The following is a 20,647-nucleotide window of genomic DNA, read 5'->3' as shown; positions in this document are numbered from 1 at the left end:
AAACCTAAATTTAAGACTTTTTAAGGGTATGTGGGCACTCTTTGTAAAGCAGGTGCAAACTATGCACAAAGAGCTAAAATAGATTAAAGAGGCCTCGGGTCCTGAGGCCTCATCCTCACAGATTAGGTTTAAGTGAGTTAGTCACATCATCTGAGCCCAATCAGCTGCTGCTCTGTCAACTGAACTTAAAGTCAGAAAAAGTCTAAAAAGTCAGAATTAATCATATGACGTGTTGGACATATTCTACTCCAACATAATCCATGGTGTTATGGGGAATTGCTTCTTGAATAGAAAGTTGTCCAGTTTGACGCAGTGACACTCGTAACGTGGCACAGCACCGGCAGGGGGGAACAGAGCAGCCTCTCTTTTCAGTTGTGCCTCAAGATGTTCCCCGAGAGGGACTTTTATGTAAAACAAACCTCCTCAATTATGCAGTTTGACTGTATTAAATATTAAAAGAGTGAGATCAAGTTCAAACTGCGGAGGCGAAAAGCTCCGAGCCAGATGGCGGCGTGTGCCGGCGTTTTGTTTGCTGCCGGCTCGTCTGGTCTCACCGATGAATCTGTCCGTTTTTGTGAAGGTACTCCAGCCCCTCTAAGACTTCCTTCAGGATCGTAGCGATGCTGGCCTCATCCAACACTCCGTTCCTGTGCTCGCCGCGTGAGATGATGTGCTTGATGATGTCCAACACGGAGCCTGGAAGAAAGGCAGAGGCTTGTCACGAGACGCACCGGCCGTTCTTTGACCTGCTAAGCCTCTGGAAGAGTGCAACTCACAGAAAACCTCCTGCTAGAAAATGAGGCGACACTTTTATTGTTTGTTCCCGACTAGATTGGTTGACTATCAGAAAGGTTTGGCAGCTAAGAACAGCTGGAGTCTGGCCAACAATCTATTCTTTCGTCAAGCTTTGTGGTAAGACGAAAACCTGATCTGACAAAGCAAATAAGGTTAAATAAAGTTGGCCAGAACTACTTACCACCACTGAGCAGCTTCATCACCAGCCACAGTTCATCTTTCACCACAAAGGAGGTATAATAAGACACAATGTTTGGATGGTGGCACTGGCTCATAGCCTGAATCTCTTTCTGCACAAACGGGGAAAAGAAAAAAAGCATGAAAAGCTCAACCATTAGACTAAGCCAGGATTCAGTCCAAGTCTGTCTATAAGAGTTTAATCTCCCTGTTAAAACAGCCAAGACATAAAACAGGTGTACACGCTTTAAATCAGGTCTGGACAAGAAAAATAACTGACTACGTTTGGTTAGATCATCACAGAGTCACAAGATAGGATTCTTTTTTCTTTTTTTAAATAGAGAGGGCAGACAAATGTTTACTCAGGACTCTGGAAATGTAAGAACACCTAGTTAGATTAGGCTGAAGCTCAACAAAGCACCGTCGTAACAATGCTCATATCAGATAGCACAGATGTTGATGTTGCAGTGTGTGACAAAAAACAAAAGGCAATGATTCAAAGAGAGCAAAGTAGTATCTGATGATCTACTGTAACATTTTGCTGCGAGTAAAAGTAAAGAAAGTATCCCGAAACAGTTTCATAGATGATTTGATATGTCCATTTGTTGTGTTAGTTTTAAGAAGCAATAATAGCTGCCACAGTTTTGCATAGTTGTGATTAAGCACCTTGACCTTTGAGGCTCTTGTTTCACCGGATTAAACAAACGCTGACGTTCCACCCACAGTGATTATTTCGCTGCTGAATTCCAAGTCCAATAGGTGGCTTATTATATCCAGTCATACATTGCACAGCATAAATGTGCCAAGCCTTTTTGTGTTGGTAAGTTAGGAAAATGGTAGATGACACCAGATGATAAATGTTTTCATCTGAAAATAAAAGAGCAATAAGTTCTCAGCTGCTTTTTTTTAAAAAAAAAAAGGAGCCTCGATTATAGTCAGTCAGAGCGAAGAAAAAAAACAGGAAAAACACACGGATAATGGCTCCTGTTGTTCACCAAAAAAATGCAACTTTTTAAAAATTGTGACCAAGTGCAAAAAAAAGAAACTCTTCTTCAATCTCTGCTAAACAAGCTTTATCTGATTTTGATTTTTTTTTGTCTTACAGAAAAGTAAGAACTTTCTCTCCTGCTATGGCGGTCATCATTTATAATACGAACAAGGCAACGACAGGCCGGTTTGTGAGAGAGCAGTCACTCAAAAACAGAGTTTTTGTTTTTATTTTATTTTACAATAAAAATGTACTGAAGAGTTCCCATTATAAACCATTTTTTAGAAACTTATATTAGCACAGTTAGCATTACTAAAACAATTGCCTATATTTCCAAACGGCATATTTCACAAGAATAAACCAGAGTAACTAAGCGTTAATAGTCAGCCTTACTGTTACCTGCTGAAAGTCTTGCTCTCTCTCACTCTTATGCAGCCTGACTGAAGCACAGACATTAAGTATTTTAGACACGCATTGCACGGTTTTCTTTGGAAAAAGGTTCTTGAATTTTAGTTCTTCCACTGATTTCCTGTTTAAACACATCAATGATACTAAAAATAACTGACCTTGAGACATCTGCATTCAGTAACAGCATCCAAAGTTAGGACTGTTGCTCTTGCATATCTCACAGCTTTCACCAAGTTTCATTAATCTGACATTCAACACTTTTTACAACTTTTGTAAAATGTATAGTTTTTATAGCATGTTACACAAGTCATGATGTTCTACCGACAGGTCACGAAATTACCTTGGTAAACTTTTTGGCACTTAGCAGGAAATCAGGCGTAGTGTATCGGTAATAGACTGGAAATAGACTGATCTGGGCCAAACAAATCAAAACTTTCTGTGCATTTTTATCTGTAGGTTCTAACACATTTATCTGGTATATAAATATGTAAGAAATTCTGTTTCAGTATCTGAAGTTACATTAAAGTGTAGTATAAAGTATAACAAAATCAGTCTTTACTTGATATGATCTTACAATCTGCAAGTTTCAGTAAAAAAAAATAAAAACACGCGGAAATGCATCCCTGTACACCTGCAGGACTACAAATACAATCCCGTTGCTTTCAAAGGTGCCTTACCAGGAGCTCATCCATGCTAGTTTGACACTTTTCCAGGTTGATGCGTTTGATGGCCACCTTCTCCTTTCTTGGCTTGCAGTATGCTGCCTGAACAACTGCAGTGGCTCCACTCCCTGACGAGATCAACATCAGCAGTGAGGTGAACTAGTAGCTCAAATAGTTATTTTTTTAAAAACTTTGATGCGGAATAAGGGATAATAACTACTATATTTAAGACCACCCACACAAGCCTCACACAGCTCAGCTACCATTACTTCTCACATCCGAAATGTATTTTTTTGTCTAAAGCTAGAAATTATCGTATACTTTGTTATATACATATATGTAAGGATTATACTTCGAGCAAATAGCACCTCCCTCTATCCTCTCACAGCGAATCTCTCACTCGCCGGCTACATTTTACTAGCAAGTCGTTTAGCTTCATGTAGCTCAGTTAGGAGACAGCCTCCTGTTTGCTTTCCAGCTAACAAGAGCAGGTGGCCTTGCCCGAGGAAAACTACCGGCCTGCATGAAGGGCTGCGGGTTGGGACTTGACTTCTGATTGCAGCAGACATGCAACGCTAGTAGCTGGCGAGGCTAGCAGCAGTTGTCAGCCAACGCTGCAGTGAAGACAGGGCTATGATGCTAACGTTAGCAGGCTAAGCTACTCACCTATCACCTCGTTGAGTTCGTAGTCATCCCTGTTAATGGTCCAGGACTGGGTGGACTGTTCGTCTGCCATGTTTGTTTCCTCAGTGGTGTGTAAAAGCGCTTCTTGGGAGTTATAACACAAACGCGGCCTAAAATGACAGATTTTACTTTACTCCATTCGGGTCCGTTGAGGCTGGTTGCTGCTGTTCCTTTGGCAACTCCTGCCGCTGCCGCCGCCCCTGTCAACACAACTTTACGCGCGTCTGACGCAACGTAATACGTAAGCCGGAGAGGGAGGAACCAAGATGTCGCCCTCTTCAGGCAGCAGTCGCGCTTCACACTTAAAGCCAGTAAAAGAAACATTATTGTCGGTACCCAAACAAACAATGGTTTAGCCGCAAGCCAAAAAACAGTTATTTTTCAAAAATATGTAGGTGAAGTGTCATGACCAAGACAATCCTTGTTGTTATCCACATTAATAAAATGTAACCAACAGATGGCGCTGATATTCCCAATACTTGTGCCGTTTTCAATTCATAAACGTCATAAAGCCCTTCTCCCCAACCATTTCGAGAAATAATGTAAAAATTAATAAACCTTTTGGCGTCTACCACAAGAGAAAAGACTGAAACGAAGAAAAAAAGGATTTTTCTGTTAAGAAAAAATGTGTCCTCTTAAAAAAATAAATTATATATATATTGTTACATGCCAACCTCATATTTTCGAATTGCTCTATTTTCGTGATAAAACATTTAAAAGAGATGAAATCTCTTTTAAAAAGTTCAGCTCAATAATAAACTGGACTGGTCAAATAACACTGATGCCCCGTATAAGAAAGTTGAGTTCAGTGATCCTCTACGACACATACAACTGGTAATGTAGCATTAATTAAATATCTGTACAAAGCCCTACCACTTACTTCTGTTATCTCTCATCTGTGCAATTGATATCCTATTGTTATTATGCAGTGTCAACGTTTCTTAAGTTATTTACATATAATTTTACTAGGGGCAATATCTCATTATTGGTCTTGATTTCTAAAGAGGACCCCAACATTTGAGTTGGTACCCCACCACTGGGGTTATTGAAGACCCAAATAATTTTGCACATGTATGAGATGTTAATGTTGTTCCAATTGAGATAATACTATTTCCTCATTTAAGACACAATCCAGTGTGTACATTTTTCCTCACTAATAAAAAAAAAAAGTGTGGATTTCTACTGCAGGATTACATAATATTTTAAGTTTAAAAAATGAAAAAGTGCAACGAAGTAGTAAAAATGAATACGTCCATACAGAACACATGTAAACAACTTTGATGGAAGATTTTATTTAAAAATGCGAATGAAAAATGCAAGAAAAAATACAAACAGGAATACCTGAAATGACTGGCAGCTTCCCCACACCTTCTGTGATGCCATCGGATGCACGAGTTGCTCGGAAGTCTGTTTCAGGAGGGAACATTTCATTGTGATTAGATAAAAGTTTTACAGTAAGACAGCAAGACAAACATTTACGGCAAACAGATCATGATGCGACAAACTATATCTACAGTTTGTTTGGCGGATTTCACAGAAACGTGTGGCTAGTAGTAGCTTTAAACTCAAACTGCGAGACCTAAAGAAAAAAAAGCGGATTTCTATCATTTTCCCTCGTCGTTTTAGCTCACAATAAAGCTAAAACGTCTACATGTCCAACAGCTGCAGCGTCTGCACCAGTACTGGTGGAACCCTAAATGGCTTAGGCACCTCTAATGTTATATCATTCTTTCAATTTAAAGGAAACGCTGAGTCATGAACTAAATATCCGTGCGGTCTTTTGAACCTCAGGCGCTAAATAAATAAACGGTCAAGCAAGATTTGAAGAACTCCAAAGGCTGATTGTGAGCGGGCATGTTTTAAAGTTTACATTTTACACAGGTGAGACATTAGACGAGTATTTAAAAATGAGACTGGTTCTTTGACCATTGCACATATTCACAACAGAGGACATTTGTAACCAGTGGAGTGAAAGAGCAGCCTGAGACGCGTGGAAAAGCTGCACGGATGGTATTAGTGGTATGTGAGGAAACAGACAGGCCTGTTCTTGCTTGTTTCCCGAGCACAGGCTCACACACCTCTCTCTTTGAGATGAGGTTTAAGTTGTAGCTCATCTTTGTCAGCTTTTATTGTTGGCTTCAACATATTTACAAATATTTTTTATGATTAACTGTCTTTGAGGTGTTTTTTTTTTTTTAAGTATTAAATAGCTGAACGATTTATGAGATAAAGGTCACTCTGTGTTGATAGCAAATACTGTATAACACTTTAATGTGAATGTCAGAAAACAGTTCAAACCTTAGCAGTACTATAAACATAACATAAGTTAACCTTAAGCAGAAAATCCTGAATTAGCACAAACATTTAAAAAATGAAAAGATACAGGTCTGTGGAAAAGAGTTTTATTTAATTTTTTTTCCACTTGAATATTTCAGATAACCAAACTAGCGTTAATATCACACAGAAATAACCAGAATAAACATAAATGAAGATTTAACCGTGTGTGAACTTAGCCAGTCGTTACCGTCCTGGCAGAATTATTCCTGGAATGCATCAGCGACTCATCCAGGAAGTAAGAGAAGAACATCACCTCTGCAGATCACGTCTGTTAATTAAACGCCTTCATTTTTGCGGGAATAACATGGAGCTACTGGCCAAGGGAATGGAAATTTCTTAGGCCAGTTAAGGCATTTAATAAAAAAAAAAAACTACTTTAGGGGAAACATTCTCTGGACTTTTGAGAGATGAAACGACAGTGGAACCTGAGGAAAAGCGTGTGTCTTGTTGCCTCTGGCATAAAACTAAAACAGTGTTTTGTTTTGTTTGTTTTTTTTTCAGAAAAATAATATCATCCCCAGGGCCAGAGTTACGAGAATGTGGGCCCTTGTTCCAAAAACTGTTTTGGTTTCCGGACCAAAACGGTCCATTAAAGAAAAGTTTACTTCGCTAATGCAAATTACTGTATATAAATAGGTACAGTATTAACAAACCCTATAAACCGGGTATGAACTGATAATATCAAATGATAATAGTAGATTTAAAACGTCTCTTGGCAAGTAGCTCCATGTTATTTCTGCAAAAATGAAATAGCTTCATCATTTTCAGATAAGTTAAGGCTTTTCAAAGCCTTCCATATGCTGTGTACTGTGGTCCTTGCATGGTTTTACCGGAGGAATGGTTGGGGTGGGGGCTTGTTGAGTGCCATCCGGAAGCTCTCCACCGCTGACAGTGCGCTGAGGGTAAGCCAGGTCTGAAAGAGAAGTGCTGAGAGCTACAGGAGCCTCTGCGCTACACCGACTGCGCCGCTATTATCCCACCAAGGCAAAGCTGCTAGCAAATGGGCGCGGCCGAGGGGGAAACCGTGCGACCCATTTACGGAGGCCAGCCCTCCACGCTGCCTTCACGGGTTCCAGTCCCGGCCAGTTGACCCTTGCCACTTATGCCTTCCTCCTTGCCCACTTTCCTGCCACTTCACTACAAAACAAAGGCAACTGGAGCTGTAAAAAAAATCATTTAAAGAATGGTTAAAAAAAAACAGTACGCCAGCAAAATAGGAAGTAAAGATTTCATCTGTCCTATTCATTAGTCCCACATCCTCAAAAAGACACTCTCTACTATGTGGCTGGCAGAGAGCCAATTGTACTTATAACTATTAAGCTCCTCCATTCAGACTATCTGGATATATTTGCTTTGTGTTAAACGTGAACACATTTGACATGTTCTCGTTAAATTCACTAGCCCCAGGCTCCAACAGGGCGTGAGATATGAGTTTTCACTCTCTCTACAAGGTTGTGGGTGTTTCTTCCATCCTCATTCATTCTCTGTCTGCCTCTGGAGACCATCACAGGGTGTCCTGTTCTAAAATACAAGATTATGAAAGGAAAGTAACTTTGTTTTCAAAGGCAGGTTCAGAAGGATTAAATAAACAATAAAAACCAAAAACAGCACTTTGAAACAAGGTCGCCTTAACCTACTCGTTGTCTGATGGCACAGTGTGGGTTGTAACCTGCCCTGTTGTGACATCAGCAGCCCAGCTTGAATGACAGTCTCGTCAAACCGGTGTTGGAGCCTGCAGCATTCCCCTGCGCTCAGATCGAGCTCTTGTTGGCTTACAGAGATTTCTCCCCTTTCTGGAAACTGCACACATGAAAACAGAGAGCAGCTACTCGTGAAACAAAGCAAACCAGGAGAGAACCTGCAAAATAACAACAAAAGGGGGGAGGGACAAAAGTAAGGATGAAGAAGAATGGGATCGAAAGTAAGTTAACAGGTAAAAGTGGATTTTTGGTTACTTTATTAGTTTTGCTTGTTGTAGTTGAGGCTTGCATCTCTTGGGAGTAGCCCCGATTACTTTCATAATCCAACAACAGGTATTAACCTGATAGCCCATAGACGTGAGCGTTTAACTTTTAACTAAAAGTTAAACTGTGCAACTTTCTGCACTTTCTTTGTTTGTTTAATGTAAAACTATGCTCCCCTGCAGCCACTGTGGCACATTTCAAGATCACTTTCAGCCTAAAGGTGTGGCTCCCTCTTACGCACCTTGTTACTAACACAAACACAAGTGTCGCCAAACCAAAACAGCGCCTTGTCTTTGGTTAGACAGCAAGTCAAGAAAGCGACAAACTGAATCGTTGTGTGCACAGTATGAATTGCCTGTTTCTTTACAAGGTTGTAAACGACAAGTAATGCAAATAAGGCGTTGTTAAATCACAGCATACGAAGTGTCGCAACTAAACCACAAGATGGCGCCGTAGCACTACAATTTGAAAGGGGAGATCCCGCTTTTCTGCAGAAAACTGATTTTTTCCCTGGTTCCCCTCCTTACAATCGTAAAAGTCAGAGTCATGCGGGTGTTGTAACATCTAACGTCTTCCTCTCCCATATGTTCGTAAGTTTTCCCCACAATGGTTACCTGTAAAATTTGAATTTCGTATGGACTGTCCAGCAGCACGCAAACCCCACGATGTCACTCCCTTACATTCCAAAAGATGGCGCTATTGAAATTGTCATTCAGTTTAGATACTAAATCAAACTTGGAATGGAAAGGGATAAATTTAAGGCTTTTTTATTGGGGTTCTTTACCTCATAGTAAGAAGAAAAAAATCATCTTTGAATTCTTGCTAAATAAATTTTGGTTTCACATGTTACCATCTGTTAGCTTGTCAGGGTTTGAGCTGTAGGCTACAGGAAATATAGTTCTTATGCTGGACCCACTATAATGGTTAAAAGCCTGAAATCCACCATTTAATAAATGTTTACAAATTGAATTAGGGTTTGACAAATCAGAAGCTTTAACGTTTGTCATCAATTAATAACTCTGTCCATACTTTTGCCCTGACTAGTTTTGTGTTCTTTAAACTCAGTCCCACCCGAGGTGATGTAGAAAATGAGATTTAAAATGGCTCCTTCTTGAGTTTTCACAAATCAGAAACAATACTTCTGGATTCTGTCACGAGTTTAAAACAATTCAAGTTTGAAAAATCTGTGAAGCTGGGTTCTTTGACTCCTGTCCTAAAAAGCTCTCTTGGATCTTTAGCTACATCCCTGCTCTAATGTAACACAACCAAGTGGCTGAAGTACCTCCACAACACATTCTCAAGATCAACAGAGCCCAGCTAATGAGCAATTTGTTTCAGTCAGATGTTTTTGGAGTTGGAGACCCCTGCTGTAGGTTTCAAGCTTACTGGAATCAAGGTTCAGACTCATTTAAATTGGCGAAATGGCCCTTTAGTCAAATTGGAGGCTAACATTTGTCAGAATAGGTCTGTTCTCTATACACAAGACGTTGGATTTCCCTGTTCCCAGTTGGAAATAAAACAACAAATGCCTTCTGCAGTTGGAATTCTGACTGGAAAAGTCAATTATTGCAGCCTGGAGTTCATTATCCAGGATGGTCGCTGTGCATATAAAATTTGGTGAAGGTTGCACGTATACCTTTTTTAAATTGGCAATAATGACGGTCACACAGCGGTGTACATTCACTATCTGTGAACATATTCATTTGGGGTAGGAATGGATAGAAATAAATATGCTGATGTCAGCAATAATTAGCACCACAACATTAGCAAATGTCCAATTTAGAACTCAACCCTGCTGTGACGTCATTGTTAGTGGTGACTTCAGGGGCTAATCCAATGTCATTTTTTTATTATTATTATTTTATATCACTTACATTTTAACTCGCAGCAGTTACAGGTTAAATGCTAAAGCTGGCATATTTTTCAAATATGCAAATAGTTCATTTAAAGTCAACGTTAACGCTAATATGTCTTGGAGAAGGCTCAAGCGCTTTCCTTGTATTAACAATTACCTGTACTTTTATATATCTTTTTTAAATCCAATGTATCTACGTTTTGTATGTAGCTTCGTTAATGCTAATTGCTTCAAAGCAGCGGTTAATTATTAGCAAGCAGCTAAACGGAATAAGGTTTTGTAGCTCAACTGTTTCCTGGCTAATTTGTAACATTTCCATTGAACCTGTGGTTGTTTTGAGAAATGTGGGCATATTTTCCTCCATGCCTTTTCCTTCTATTAAAAATAACTTTTGGGTAGATTTAACTTTACAAGCAGCAAGAACCAAACTAACTTTATAGCTTGTCAAGTTGACAGTCGTCCGTTTCACGGGTTTAAGTAGGTCATCCCGGTTGTCAGCTGACTGTCTCTTAGGGAAGTCCTGGGAGAGCTGAAGTAAACTCCGGGGTTAGCTGCTGGTACACGCCCTTTCAGTCCACACACACACAGACCGGTCTCTCTGTCTCTCTCTCTTGCGTCTGGGCAACACTCTCCCGAAGCCTCTCTGCAACCTGGAGCAACATGTCTTGCGTGCGGAGACAAACTAAACTTAGCAAATCTGAGGAATTGCTTCACCATGCCTCCAACCAGAAGGCGATACAAACAAATGCAAAACTTATAGGTATGTTGCACAACGACCAGATGATCTGAGTGTTGAGGCGGATGGGTTATCCGGGTTATGTTGCACGCGTTTGGCGTCCCATTGTATGTCTAAGGAGTATGGTTGTTGTTGTGGCAATTCAGCAAAGGCTTTAATTGTTCTGAGTGTTCTTACTTTGAGATAACTGTAGGAAATGGGAGGTAGCAGTGCTGCTAAAACACTACCACATATTGAGAGTGATGGCCACTAAATCTATAATATCAACTCTGTGGTTTTTATTGCAACTGAAAATATTTGAATTTGTTGACCTAAAGAGGGAATGTATAGTAGCCGTCTTTATCTGCTTAACAGCAGAACCCAGCCACCACTACAATGCACTACGCTCCATACAGCCAGAGTCACTCTGTCACTTTTTCTAGACTTCAACCTTAGGAATGTTATCACAATTAATATTTGCATTTTTGGATCCTTACATTTAGAAACATGGGTACACTTTGACCCTTACAATCATTTCATGCATGGTTTTCAGCCGCAGACTTTTTCCTCATTGTTTCTCTTAAAGGCATATTTCTCATCTTTAGGAATGGAGGGCGATCCAGACCTGCAGTTCCTCCTGCAAGGCGGAGATCTCCTCAAGGTCCTGTCCCCGTCCTGGAAGAAGACCCGTCATCTAAAGCTCCAGGAGGACTGCAAGACCATATGGCGTGAATCTAAGAAAACCTTCAAGTCGAGCCAGACCTGTGAGTCCCGCACCGTGTCGCCCAGCAATCATATGTCTCACCAAGATTCATAATCCTCCTTTACTCCTGCTACTAGCATTTGTTAAGCAGATTTATAATTTCAACGCTAACACACACAGCGCGATCTCTGATAACGTCTCAGTACAGATGGATGTGTAGAAGAGTGGACGACTGCTCACAAAGCCGTAAAACTAGTGTTTTACGTCGTATTATCGGTTGTGCGTGATATCAGTTTAGTGGGTGTGTCTGAAGAGATAGTTGTAGTTTGTTTTTTTTTCGAGTAAGAGGAGGAGCGAGCTAAAATAGCCCCTGTTATATTTCTGCTTTAATGACATCCATAAACTGATGTGGTCACAGGCTGATAAGCGCCATTGGGTAACATCATTACTGGTGTTTCCTTGATGACTAAATTGCAAAAAGCAACTTTGCAACAGCTAGTCATAGCACCATGACTAGCTTGCAAAGCTGCTCATTGACGCTTAAAGATATTAAGAAGCAAGGATATGCTTTGTTTCTGCAAGGGTACACACTTTATCATCCGGAAGAATTAAGTTAGACTCAGATCTGAACCTTCAGAATTACATAAAGACAGTTGCAAAGTTGGCCTTCTATCACCTGAAGTACATTTCAAAATTTAAAGGACCAATGTTGCAGCAAGAACTAGAGAAACATATAAATGCTATATATAAAATATAAAAGCTATAATACCGTTAAACATCTGGGGTATTTCTGATGTCTAGTTCCAGTCGACAGCATCGCAGCAGTTAGACTTGGCCGCCAATCGGAGGGTTTGAAGAAGAACACAGAAGAGCATGTGGAGGGCCGCTGCTTCACCATCGTGTTTAAGGGCCGCCGAAAGAACCTGGACCTCATAGCTAGCTCGGAGGAAGAGTCCGGGTGCTGGGTGAGGGGCCTGGAAAAACTGATCTCCAGGCTAGACAACCTCTCCGCCAATCAGGCTAAAGATCAGTATCCTTTCACAAGCATATGAGTTCCTATCTGGAATGAAACTCACTCCAAAAAGTGTCTGCATTTTGTTGAGCCATGTGTCCTCGGTCTGTCACTATAGGCTGTAAATCAAGGCCTGGCGACGAGGACCAACCAGTGAGATTGTACCAGCAAGCACTCAGATTGTATTCTCCTTACATGCAAACTTCACAGTTGGATCTTCAGCTGCCTGAGCAAAGCAGACAAGAACAAAGATAGTAAACTGAGTCAGCAAGAGATGAAGAACTTCCTCCAGCTGCTCAACATTGGGCTGGATGATGACTACGCAGAGATGCTCTTCAAGGTGATACAGATGTACTGCTGGCAAGAACTTGCTAAGACGTTGCAATACCTTCAAAACTTCATTTTATGATAAATGCCGTTGCAAATATTGATTTTTAGCATAAACCTTTCATGTTATGTTCTTATTCCTTCATCATAAACGTACCTGGAGTGTGGCCTTGACTCTTTCATGCATGTTTGAGAAATCGTATAATCTCCAGAGCAACCATTCAGAGACTCCCCCACTCAGCTCCTTCGGACTAGCCAGGTGCAATTAGCAAACACCTGGACAAACTACGCATTTGTTGAGCTCAGTAAACAGCTTCTCAGTGCAACACTGGTAAAAACTTTGTTAAAGGGCTAATAGAAAAGCGATGTTGTGGTGACTTTTTGAAGGCAGAGTTTCAGAAATAGCAGGTTTTAAAAGAGACAGTGGCCCAATTTCAAGGTGTTAAATTATGATGTCAAACTTCTTTTAAGTCACATTTTATGTATATGGCATTTCTGTAACGACTAAAGTTAACATAGTCACTTGATTGTGCTGTAAAATGGCATTATGTGCCTAGAAAATACACGACACTGTCCCTTTAAATTGCTGCTTTTCAGATCCTGCACTGCAGAATGCATTGTGGCAAAAATAGGTACAGTATGGGTGACGTTGTCAGACAGCACAATGGCTTACTCTTCTGACCAAAGATGGGAAGGGGAAGTCCATTACGAACACTTAGTGATTTGAGTTTATGTGTAACATTTTTCTTGCAACAAACAAACAATGTGCATTTTTCTTGCACATTACAAACTGTAATGTGTTTATTTGGACTCTTTGAGATAGGCCAACACAAAGCAGAATATAATTCCTGAAGGGAAAATGGCACATGTTGGTCTTGGAACCATCTTTGTCCCTGCTACTTTTTCACATTTATACAAGGACCTATAGTTCTGCCATCAGCAGATTTCTTTTTCCACCTGAGCAGTGGAACCCAGCAGCTCCTTCAGTGTTACCATGGGCCTCTTGGCTGCTTTTTTGGATTAATACTCTCCCTGCCTTGTTAGCGTAAGTGGAGAGCCATCTTTGGTAGGGATATTGCAGTAAATGGGGGTGAATAGAAAAGCTCACCACCACCGAGGTCATATCACATTCTTCCATTTCATACAGTTATGCGGTTCTTTGCCTCCGTCTGTGACTTAAAGCTGCAGTAAAACACAATGAAGTTTGTGGTTGTAATGTGATAAAATGTGGAAAAGTTCAAATATTATGAATGCTTTTGCAAGGCACCATGTGTGGGAGACAGTTTGAAAATAATGTGCCTCTAAGGAAGACGTAGGAGGGACCATCAACTGGAAATGTGGTTTGTGGTCAGATAAATGGGTCTTCCTGCTCCTCATGGAAGAAACAGATACAGTGTGTTGTGGAACAAAGTAAAAAAAAAAAAAACTATCACTTTTCGCAGCAACTACTCCAAAGGCCACACTCTAAGTAATAACAGCATTACCGAAAGGTCACTTGAGGCTACAGAGTAACACATGCTGCCTCAAAGCCCTGAAACTTCAAATAATCCTGGAATAATTCAATAAAAAAAAGAATCACATTTTTAATGGTTCCAAGTTTTTACGTAACGCAGGCGGCAAACGGAGAACACATCAAAGAAAACTGCTGGGTACCGTGTCTTGCTCGTGCAATAGTTAATAAAATCAATTTTGATCTGATCATATTAAGCTGAATTGTTCCCCACATATATTGTTTTGTTTTTATATAAACAAAGTCGTAGTTTTTTCCCCCCACATTGTGTATGCAATGGTTTGTGTGTACATAACAGCGTCTTAGCTTGTGAATCATAGTGCAAACTTTATTGTTTAGGTGTTCACACTTATATGAAATAGCCTATTTCATATAAATGTTCTAACCTTGATGCTGCACTCCAACAACCACAGAAATGTGACAAATCAGAATCTGGATACCTCGCCGGAGCGGAGATTGAGCATTTTTACAATCTGCTGACCCATCGGGAGGAGATCGACGTCATCTACGGGGAGTACGCCAAAACCACGGGCTTCATGAATGCCGGGAATCTGGTGGAATTCCTGACGAAGGAGCAGAGGGAGAAGGTGACCCTCGCCGACGCCCAGAAGATCATTGAGAAGTACGAGCCAGATGAACAGGGTCAGTACCTTAGAACTCCAAGACATTTTACAACCAAATACAACCTATGCAGATACTAAGATTTCCAGGTACTTGCATAATAATAAAGTTTTAGTCTATCTATTGGTCCTTAAGATAAATTTAAAGAGAATAGGACAAACATCCTCTTGTATTTTGGCTCTGCATGTTCAGTTAAAGGCTACATTTTTTCACACGTTTTTGCTTCGAAGATAAAATTTCCAAGTTGGAAAAAGTTTGGAAAATTAAACAAAAATGTCCAATTAAGTTCCAAGTCAGAAAGCTGGACGTTTCCCCTCAGTAACAGAACTCAAAATCCAATATGGCTACCATGTGTTCTCCATCTCAAGTCAGCTGCAATGCTAAACTGCCTTTTGCACTTCTGACCATTTACCTTACACAGATAATGCTGGGTAGAAGATTATACTACCTATGTCGGTGAACATGTTCCTTTAGTGTACAAAAGCTAAAACTGCTAAGAAATGGTCATTCTCTTATTGGCTTATAATGCTGGTTACTAAGCAGTTAGCATATTCTATTGAAATTGAAACATGGACACAGGTTTGTTAGGTTTATTGGTATTCCCAAATGCATGCTCTCATTAACAGGTAAAAATGTAGTCACTAGCTACTAGCTTGGTCCTTGAAATGTTCCCTGCCTCTTTTATTTTGTAAATGGTCTCTGATTTTAGCAAATATCATGTTTTGCTTCGGGCTGTTTTGGCCTGCAGCTTACTAGCTCCGCATTACAGGAAATGTAAATGGTTGACCAGCAGTGGTTCTGTGGAGTATCTATAGCCTACTTCATATAAGTGACTTGTTTTATCTGTGTATTTATGATGTCAAAAATAAATTCATAACAATTGTCTTGGTTTTGGTCGCTTTTAGCCAAAGGGAAAAGTCTGCTGTCCAAAGATGGCTTCCTCATGTACCTCCACGATCCAGAGGCCATGGTATTCAATCCGGACCATAAGAAGGTGTACCAGGACATGCAGCAGCCCCTCAACCATTATTTCATCTCCTCCTCACACAACACGTACCTCACGGAGGATCAGCTGAAAGGACCCAGCAGCACTGAGGCCTACGTCAGGTAACCAACTCAAGCCTCTGTCTTCGGTATTTTAAAGATCAAGTTTTCCCAGCGTTTGCCACTACTTATGTCCACGTCCTAGTGGGATGAGGTAAGGGCAGCAGGAGGGTAATGCTTGAAGTGTGTTTTTGCAGGAATAAAAGCTTAAGGAAAATTCACCTCATTAACTTTACACAGCTAATGGCTTGCTCTTGTATAGCACTTTATCCAGTCCAGAGGACTCCAAAGCGCTTTACACTACATCTGTCGTTCACCCAATCACGCACACATTCACACGTTGATGGGGGGTAAGCTGCAATAGCTGCGTTTCCATCAACCATAGAATTGTGCAAATTGAAATTACAACAATAGTTGGCTGGACGACGTTTGTTGTATGAGGGTTTGTAATTGTAATACAGCAGGCTCACCCAACCATTCCCTATATTTCTAGCTTTTTCGGTCTTAAATTTCAGTCACGGTTGCATTAAAAGTACTTCAAGTCTCAGATTTGACTTGATGACACCTTTTAGATAACCTGTGTACTGAGTTTCTAAAGGCGGCCGTTAATCCCTCAGAGCTCTGCTGAAGGGCTGCCGCTGTGTGGAGCTGGATTGCTGGGATGGATCAGACAACGAGCCGGTGATCTACCACGGTTACACTCTAACCTCAAAGATCCTCTTCAAAGATGTGATCAAAACCATCAAAGAATATGCTTTCAAGGTATAGCTAGCGCCAATCTGAGGTAGCATCTTCAATTACTTCCTGTAACACTTAATTTTAAATTATTATTTTTTGGTTGTCCCCAAGAAATCTGACTACCCAGTAATTCTCTCCTTGGAGAACCACTGTAGCGTGGAGCAACAGTCCGTCATGGCCCAACACATGAGCTCCATCCTGGGGAGCGCGCTCGTCACCACTCCCCTGGGCGACGGCATGCCCGCAAACTTCCCATCGCCTGAGGTTGGTGCCAGCTCAGCTTAATGAGCTTTAAAGCTGTGAAGGGAGCAGCGTTATGATTACAGGTGTGGATGCATGTGCTCTTCCTCAGGAGCTGAAAGGGAAATTCCTGATTAAAGGAAAGAGATTAAACAAACTGGAGGCCAGCTTCGCTGATGTCACTGAGGAGGCTGACAACACCGATGTGACCGAAGAAGAAGATTCGAGTAACGAGGCAGACGACCAACCAGCGGAGAAGAGCAAGGTGAGGGGGCTACATTAGCTATGTTCGTAAATCGGTCTTTTGTCTGATGTCTAATTTTTGACCTTTGCGTTAAAAGAAAAACCTGAAACTAGCCAAAGAGCTGTCCGACATGGTCATCTACTGCAAGAGCGTCCACTTCAACGGCTTCGAAGACGCCAGGAAAAACCAGAGCTTTTACGAGATATCGTCGTTTAAAGAGGGGAAAGCCGTGAAACTGGCAGAGGAGTCAGGTAAAGACACAATGTTGAGCATGTGACTCCTTATTACGCTTGGAGTCCACAGGTACAGCCCCATGCAGAGGCATTCACATCCCCCTTTGAATTTTTCCACATTTTGTCATGTTGGACACACAAAGTTAAAGGTATTTTATTGGGCTTTTATCTGACAGAGCAACACAAAGTAGGGGACAAAGTTATGGGGAAGTTGAAAGCAGAGTTGGATTATAAAACAATAACTCAAGCTTTGAACATCTGTATGGCACAACTTCAGCAGAAATGCACTCTGGTCATATTTAACAGAATGATCAATTGGGGTAAATTCAGGGCAATCCTGGATGGGAACACTTCTAGAGACTGAAAACTAGTTGAAGGGCTAAGGGGTCATTTCGAAAGAAATTGTAAATGACTTATTCTTATTTTTTTCTCTGCAGCAAATGCCTACATCCGCCACAACGTGGAAAAACTGAGCCGCATTTATCCCGCAGGCTCAAGGACCGACTCTTCAAACTACAACCCAGTACCACTGTGGAACGCGGGCTGCCAAATTGGTACAAAACCCGACGCCCAACGTTACTAATTACCAAAGGAAGACAGGCCCTTCTTTTACATTCCTCACATTCCTTTTATTTTCCTTTTTTCACTTCTGCTCCAGTCGCCCTGAACTTCCAGACGGCCTGCACAGAGTTGGACATAAACCAGGGCAGATTCCTGATCAACGGCAAGGGCGGCTACGTTCTCAAACCGGCCTACATGAGGGACGGTGCCACCGAGTTCGACCCCATCACCCTGACCCGAGGAGACTGGCTGCAGCACAAGACACTGCATGTCATGGTGAGGTCCCCAGTGTCAGTAAGGTTTCGCGGTTACCTTGGGAACCTGTTCAGTCCTAATGTGTTTTGCATCTGTCACTAGGTTATATCAGGCCAGCAGCTCCCTAAAGTCAACCAGAAGAAATCCTCCATCGTGGACCCGCTGGTTAAAGTGCAGATCTATGGGGTGCCGGCTGATGTTGCAGAGAAAGAGACCAGTGCTGTTGCGAACAATGGTACATGTGGTCTTAGGTTGTTTTCACACCTGACAGTCGGGTAGACTCTGTTTGATTGGCGACCAAAGTTGCAAAATTTGTTACCTTGTCAGCTGCTGCAGTTCCCTTTCACACTACAGTGTCAAACTAATTGAAAGACCTGTTCCCGCTTTCGCCTGTGGTGGCGCTGCACCAAAAAACATTGAAGGAAACTACCTGAAAAGCTCAAAAGAAGACAAGAGGCCAACGTCCTTCTCAGAAAAATGGGAAATAAAAAATGGAACAGCGTCAAATTTTAGCGGGTGTAGGATTTCTCTTTTGTTTTTGCAAAAGGCCCCGAGCCATTTCTCCCACTAGCGTGAGACTCTCGCGTTTATTTACGTAGCATTCCCCCTGAATGAAGGCTGAAACGTTACTGATAAACATGTTAAATGGAAATAAACCTCTACTTTCACGAGCTGGGATTGCGTACAAAGAAAAAAAAACACAGTGAGCCAAAAAAAAAAAAAAAAGAAAAGCATATTGCCGGTTGCAAACAGTTTACGTTTGTAACTTAAAATACCGGCTAAAAACAATTTTTTACCATATGATGAAACAAGAAATTCTGTTACTCGATGTGTATTTACACAACAGACATACCGTACCGCATCAAACGCCTCCCGCGATGAGCTTCACACTACAAATAACTCACAATGTCAGCGTCGCGTCACGTCTCTGCTTTCTGTTTTAAGGTTTCAACCCAAGTTGGAATGAGAACTTCCGGTTTGACGTGTACGTGCCAGAGCTGGCGCTGGTTCGCTTTCTCATAGAGGACCACGACTCGACGTCTGACAACGAGTTCGTCGGACAGTACACACTTCCGTTCAACAGCCTCAAACTGGGTACGTCTTAGTTTATTTCTGCCTGTATTCGTAGCCTTTTTTTTCTTCTTCTTCTTCAGTGCCTATAAGAACCATTGACTCCCTGAAGGACAGATTGTTGTGACGTCACAGCTAGAGATACACCGATCCAATATTAATCACGATATTAGTCCCGATATTGAAAAAATAAATAAATCTAAATCAGGTATAAATGACAGTGTTTTTTGCTCTATAAGGGTGAATCCAGTCAGTCTAATTCTATGCTTTTTACTCGGGACATCATGCTTTTTTATGAGTTTGACATTATTTTTAAAAGTCCTATTTTTAATTTCTGAACCATTCGAAAGAGTTTGTTCTTGTCATTTTCAATTTCTTATTTATTTTTTACATTGACTTGTCTGCTCCTAACTGAACAACTTGAAGTTATTTTTACACGTTTCACCAAGCTTGTGAAGCTTTTGGTGTGAAGTGTGAAGTGCTGGTGGAGATTGATCAAATCAATTTGTAATTCAGTGCATTTATGTCTCTGTTTAAAAAGAAAGAAAGATTTTAAATCAATTCAGCACTGTTTTTGTGCATTGGATCAGCTGACACTAAAACTCATATCGGTATCGGAAGTGAAAAAAGTGGATCGGTGCATCCCTAGTTACAGCCACATGACATAACAGAAAGCAGTGCATAATTTAAAAAAATAATAATAATAATTAAAATCCACCAAACACTACTTTGTGTTGTTCTATCACATAAAATTACACTGAAGTTTGTGGCCACAATGTGACACAGTTCAAGACTTTTTCTGTTTGTAAAGGAACAGAAAAATGAACTGTTCCTTTTCTGAGGGAGGAAACACAGGTTTCATTTCAGACTCTTACCCAGACAGCTCTTCTTATTTCTGGCTTTCTGATCACCGAGCACATCTGCTTTACCTGCCCTCTCCCACACAGGATACAGACACGTGCCTCTGCTCAACAGGAACGGAGACAAGCTCCCCTCAGCCGGACTCTTTGTGCACGTCATGGTCCTGGATGCTGAATGAAACACCAGACTGCATATCGCCACCCCACACCTCCGCCTGCGCCACTGCAACAAACCCGAACCTTGTTCACACAGCAACCATGTTTTTAGATTTTTATTTAGTTTGTTTTAGAGGAAAGCTAACTTATAGATGGTATTGTAGTAGTTTAAAATTAGACTGCAGAAGTAATATGAGGATTATAGATTCATTGTCAGTCACGTTACAGACACGATGGGTTTAACTAACTCATGTCCTCAATTTTAATCAGAATATATATTTTTAAATTATTTTATGTAGTTTAAAGAAAAACGGCCTAGAAACGGCATGCTTTGTTTTCACCAATAGATTCAGCCATTAATGATTTAGTTTTCATGTGCAAGAATCTGACTTTTTTCTTTATCATCAGTAAACACTTTGAAAGTGAAACTTGTGCTTTTTATTTATTTTGTATCAGACTGTCCAGCAGATCGGTCTGGATGTGCCTC

At 40.9% G+C, this 20,647-nt stretch overlaps 2 protein-coding genes across 7 annotated transcripts in view; one reads left to right on the top strand and one right to left on the bottom strand.

Moving 5' to 3' along the window:
- The window catches only part of LOC102238336 (serine/threonine-protein kinase OSR1-like), a 23,460-nt gene extending 12,160 nt beyond the window's left edge, over window positions 1-11,300 (bottom strand). For 2 of the 4 annotated variants that reach the window (XM_005809243.2, XM_023335819.1), the window contains exons 1-7: window positions 11,211-11,300; window positions 6,882-7,851; window positions 5,056-5,121; window positions 3,697-3,824; window positions 3,046-3,158; window positions 977-1,085; window positions 555-696 (exon numbers count right to left, since the gene is read on the bottom strand). In XM_005809243.2, coding sequence (XP_005809300.2) covers window positions 555-696; window positions 977-1,085; window positions 3,046-3,158; window positions 3,697-3,824; window positions 5,056-5,121; window positions 6,882-6,919 — 596 coding nt within the window. In that variant the 5' untranslated portion in view covers window positions 6,920-7,851; window positions 11,211-11,300. Of the gene's footprint in view, window positions 1-554; window positions 697-976; window positions 1,086-3,045; window positions 3,159-3,696; window positions 3,825-5,055; window positions 5,122-6,881; window positions 7,852-10,303; window positions 10,392-11,210 lie in introns of those variants that run through there. The other 2 variants (XM_023335818.1, XM_023335817.1) reach the window with 2 other exon arrangements.
- On the top strand, window positions 7,858-20,588 carry LOC102233270 (1-phosphatidylinositol 4,5-bisphosphate phosphodiesterase delta-1-like). 3 transcript variants are annotated; one of them, XM_023335816.1, is made up of 15 exons: window positions 7,858-7,972; window positions 11,191-11,349; window positions 12,090-12,318; window positions 12,511-12,640; window positions 14,551-14,779; window positions 15,664-15,865; window positions 16,420-16,564; window positions 16,652-16,804; window positions 16,893-17,045; window positions 17,122-17,275; window positions 17,695-17,811; window positions 17,916-18,094; window positions 18,176-18,308; window positions 19,019-19,168; window positions 20,092-20,588. In XM_023335816.1, exons 1-15 carry the CDS (start codon window positions 7,951-7,953, stop codon window positions 20,181-20,183), a joined length of 2,247 nt encoding a protein of 748 aa, XP_023191584.1. In that variant the 5' UTR covers window positions 7,858-7,950; the 3' UTR covers window positions 20,184-20,588. The 3 variants fall into 3 exon arrangements, with proteins under 3 accessions (XP_023191584.1, XP_005809282.1, XP_023191583.1); XM_005809225.3 differs by having other exon boundaries at window positions 7,858-7,984; XM_023335815.1 differs by lacking the exon at window positions 7,858-7,972 and adding an exon at window positions 10,449-10,630.
- The last annotated feature ends 59 nt before the right edge of the window (window positions 20,589-20,647 follow it).

The sequence above is a fragment of the Xiphophorus maculatus genome, chromosome 6 (assembly GCF_002775205.1).
Source record: "Xiphophorus maculatus strain JP 163 A chromosome 6, X_maculatus-5.0-male, whole genome shotgun sequence".
NCBI lineage: Eukaryota > Metazoa > Chordata > Actinopteri > Cyprinodontiformes > Poeciliidae > Xiphophorus > Xiphophorus maculatus.
This window is presented reverse-complemented; position numbering and strand designations above follow the sequence as displayed.

Coding starts and splice junctions, on each gene's coding strand:
- LOC102233270 (XM_023335815.1), top strand. CDS start 10,531: ATGTCTTGCGTGCGGAGACAAACTAAACTTAGCAAATCTGAGGAATTG. Junction 10,631..11,190: donor AACAAATGCAAAACTTATAG/GTATGTTGCACA, acceptor TCTCATCTTTAG/GAATGGAGGGCGATCCAGAC. Junction 17,276..17,694: donor GAAACTGGCAGAGGAGTCAG/GTAAAGACACAA, acceptor TTTTCTCTGCAG/CAAATGCCTACATCCGCCAC.